Genomic DNA, 4251 nt, shown 5'->3' on the forward strand with positions numbered 1-4251 from the left:
AGAGAGTGTCATGGGAAAGATGGTTGGTGTTGGAATTGGTACAAAATTCTGGAGGGTGGAAGTATATCTGACCTCCACCTTGCAGAAATCAGCTTTGGGCTAAATGACGCTGATGCTTCCCCCTCTTAAATTAGAGGTCAGACAATGCAGGCGTCCCCACATAGATCTTATGGTCTTTTATATTGTACTGTCCCGGAGGATTCTAGAAGCCCTTTCAGGGGGCAGAGCAGGTACGGCTCTCCGACCCCATTCCCTTTCAGTCAGAGATGCCCTCCTTGTGTCTGTCCATATCTGGATGTTAAAGAGGGTTTCATTTGAGCTCCAAGTGTGTGTTGCATATTGTCAAGTTGATTCCAACTCCTAGCGACCCCATGCGGCAGAGGAGAATAGCCCATAGAATTTTCTAGGCTGTAAGCATTATAGAAAGAGATCAGCAGCTCTTTCTCCCATGGAACCTTGGGGTTAGCAGCCAAATATTTAGCTGGTATGCCACCAGGCAAAAGTGTCCTAGTTAAGGGAACTTTGAAGAGCGCTCATCGACCCAGCATGGCCACTTTGGCACGTCACCATGATCAAAAGGACTGACTTTGGACAAGGCCTTCAGGTCTGTGGTCAATTCCAAAAGGGCAGACACCACAGTCCTCTGGTCCCTCCCAGTGAGAAGCCTGGTGCATGGCTGTGGGCAGGGCAGGCACTTCAGTAACAAAGCATCAAAGGGAATTAATTTAGTTGCAGTTCCAATTGAAGCACAATTAAAAAGGCAAATGAGGTCACCCTCAAGGTCAAGTGTAAAGGGATTTAAATTAGCTTTCTTTCAGATCAGCCAAGTTGCCATCTTGCATCCGTAGTGGTGGCCTGGATGCTGCTGTCCTTCCTGGGCTCATCTCTTACCATCCGGGATAGCCCTGCGGGTACATGCAGACACATCTTTCCCCCTGCCCAGGCCCTGTCCTGCTCAGGGGTGTGGAAGCAAGCCCACAGCTAGCCTACCCACAGACACACACACACACACACACACACACACACACACACATGCGCGTGCGCCATGAGCCAGCCCTTGAAAGAGTAGAATGCTAACTGCCTCCTCAACCCTCACGGTCTCTAGCGATGTAGGGGAGCCAGCTGAGAAGGGAAGCATACCCCTCCTATGATACGTCTCCTCACCTAGGACAAGGGATAGGGTTTTTTCTGGCTGGGAACAGGAGGGAAGGGTGAGGACATCAGGGAATGTGCTGTGTGCACAACTCTGGATTCTGAAGGGCCCTCCTTTTCTCTCCTGGCTTGAGATGGACAGGGTGACAGAGTTAATGGCTGTGGGTAGAAAAGTGTACAGGTTCCTCATGCAAGGAGCCTGGCAAGGGCAGTGATCTCATCCGATGGCTCAAGAACTGTGGCCTAGGATTGAGGTGTCCTTCATGAAGGAAAAAAGTATGAGTTCAAGTGTTCAAATTCCTGGGACAGGTTAAGCCACAGTCCACAGTGTCGTGTGGGCATCACAGTGCCCTCCCACTCCTGACCTCAGGGAGAAAAGAGCCACCCCAGAGGCCGACAGTGAAGGCAGAGGCAGCTAAATGAGGCAGCACCCCCACCCCACCCCCAGCAGGAGCCTCACACACAGTCCACACACAGCCCACAGATTCCTGACAGGTACACGAACAGCAGCTCAAGCTGCTCCCGCATCTTAGTTGCCAAGGCAAAGTGGGAACTGCAGCAGTGCGGTGTGTAGCCCACTGTGGGGCAGGGGCCGCAGTCTCAGCAACTCTGGGGAAATAAACTGCCAGCAGCCTGGGAGACTCCACTCAGGCACAAAGCTGGCAGCCTGTCCCCCAGTGCATACAGACCTTCAGAGTGACAGGAAGGTGGCTCTGGGGGACCGGCAAACTCTGTGAAGCACAGTCCTGCCTTAAAGTGTGCCTGCACTTTATGGCGCAGTCCCTTCTTAGTTCCACGAAGTCCTTTCCACCAGGGCCCACTCGAATCTGGGCTAAGGAGGAGGCTGGAGCAGGGCTTCCTTTTTCAGAAGGAGGTTTTAATTGTCTCATAGTCTGCCCAATGACAAAGCAAGATCACCTCAGGAATGAGGACTCAGAGGTTGAAGGAAGGGTGGTGGCTTCCCTCTGGGTCCTGGAGTGGAAGGACCCACAGGTGATGAGACAGCACCAGGCCAAGCCACCAGCCTTCCAGGGCTGTTCCTCAGGCCTGTGCTATCCATGGAACTGCTGGCACAAGTCATGTGCAGGAAGTTAGCCTAGCTCCCTGGGTCAGAGCTCATTATGTGTGCATCAACAAGAATCATCACAAATGATAGTCTTAAAAGTGTAGAAGGATGAGAGCTGTTCAAGCAGGAGGTGGGAATTTAGCAGCCCCAGGGCTACTGAAGCATCTATCCCCACCCAAGATACTTCCCTCCATGGCACATTCCCCACAGGGACTAACGGTGGCCTGCTCTACGGTCTCCAGATGTTCTGAACTAGCAAATAGAAACACAACTCCTGCCCATCCTTCCAGACCCAGCGAGAGCCCAGGATTCAGATTTTCAAAAGGTGACATGGCAAACAGGTGATGCTGGGGTTCTGGATCATTCTGCAGCAGGAAATGTATGGTTACCAGACATAAGATGAACAGTCTCATCTGAGTTCAGGGTAGGTTTTGATTCAAATGAGCTTCTTAGTGCCAAACTTCGGCTAGAACTCTGGGGTCTCAATGCTGCTTGGGTTTAGGAATCTGGCTAAGGTACCCTGAGCTGAGCTGAGCTGACAGCTGACCTCAGCTGCTCTACCAGCATCTCTGCATATCCCACACCTCAGTGTCTGTGTCCTTCCCCAGGGCCTTAAAGTAACAAAAAGAAAGGAAGAGCGCCCAGAGTTCATAAGAGCCAAGCTCTTCTGAAAACAGGGCTGCTGCTCACAAGCTCCTGGGCAGTGCTGTGTCTAGGGTTTCAGTCCATGAGCAGGGCTGCAGCCAGCCCAGTGGACTTTCAGAGAGGGAGAGAATACTGCCCCTTCCCACAATATGCCAAGTGAATATCTGCAGTCAAAACCCAGGGTGATGCACAATGATTACGTTTCTAGTCTTAGCTGTCCACCATCTGATTGACCACAAGGTCTGGGAAGCTGGGAGGCATGTCATTGCTCCGTGTTTTTCGTTGCACCGACATTAAGATAGTTTCCAAAAGGCTCCTTGCTAACCTTCACTGCTCTCATTCTGGTGCCTGGACTCCAGGATAAACCTGGACAGGAGAGCAACCTAAGAGCCCATTTCAGGTCGTCAGAGAGGAGAGATGTGATGGGACCTTGTCAGTAACTGGAGGTGGAGTATAAGGATGCAGAGAGGCAGCACGCAATTCCCCCAATCCTTTCTCTGCAGCCTCTTCCTTCTCTCAGGAGCCAGGGTCTCCCCTCTCCTTTGCAGGGCACCTGGTTGGCTTCCCATTCGTTTACTTGTGGACGCTTCTCTGTGCCACCTGAAATGTCCTTAAGAGGACCTGCCATCCTGAGCCCAGCACCCTCTAACAATCATGCCCAGCCGTCAGGATATGCTTTCCTGGGTCTAATCCCAGGCTCGCAGGCTGCCGTGGAAGCGCATTTGTGTCGCTCGGCTCCCATCCGAGAGGGAGCAGCCTCCCCCGTGTTCTCATGATCCTTTCTTCCTGCCTCCAGCTCGCGCCACGCTGCGCGCTCAGCTCCGCGCCTGGAAGGGCACCAGCCAGGGCAGGGACGCGGCCAGAACAGGGACGGAGCCGCGCGTCTTGGGCCAGGTGAGAACCGGGAGCGGCCCCAAAGCCTCTCCGACGTCCTTCTCTCCCTGCAGCGTCCGCGTTCAGTACTGGGACAGTGGACAGCGACTTGGCGCCGCGGGGGTGGTCAGCCTGTGGGTCGCCTCGTCCAGCGCGTCAAGAGGACTTGGGAAGAGGGGGTTACGCTAGCGGAAACCAGAGTAGGGGGTCCAGGTTCCCGCAGTTTGCGCCCAAGCTCTGGAGGTTCCCAGCAGCTTGGCCTCGGCCGGCTGGAGCAAGGCCCGAGGGCGCCTCCTAGGCTGGGGGTGCTTCCCGCCCCGACCAAGCTCCTCCGTGCCCACCCTGCGCGGCGTGCGCTCTCTCACCTGGTGCCGCGGTGCTGCTGCGCGCAGAGCAGCAGGAGCGGAGGCAGCAGCCAGGCCAGTACGGCCATAGCCTCGGCGGGCGGCTTGGATGGGCCGGGACCGGCGGCGTCGGGGTCCGCGCCCACCAAGCGCGCAGGCAAAGTTCCTTCG

At 54.8% G+C, this 4251-nt stretch overlaps 1 protein-coding gene across 1 annotated transcript in view; it reads right to left on the bottom strand.

Annotated features, from left to right (window-relative positions):
* Positions 1-4169, bottom strand: part of GABRD (gamma-aminobutyric acid (GABA) A receptor, delta) — a 15256-nt gene extending 11087 nt beyond the window's left edge. The window contains exon 1 of the mRNA XM_006885825.1: positions 4102-4169. Within this exon, the coding sequence (XP_006885887.1) occupies positions 4102-4169 (68 nt within the window). The remainder of the gene's footprint in view (positions 1-4101) is intronic.
* Positions 4170-4251: the final 82 nt, after the last annotated feature.

This window comes from Elephantulus edwardii, unplaced genomic scaffold (genome assembly GCF_000299155.1).
Source record: "Elephantulus edwardii isolate Elephantulus edwardi_28Jun2011 unplaced genomic scaffold, EleEdw1.0 scaffold00045, whole genome shotgun sequence".
NCBI lineage: Eukaryota > Metazoa > Chordata > Mammalia > Macroscelidea > Macroscelididae > Elephantulus > Elephantulus edwardii.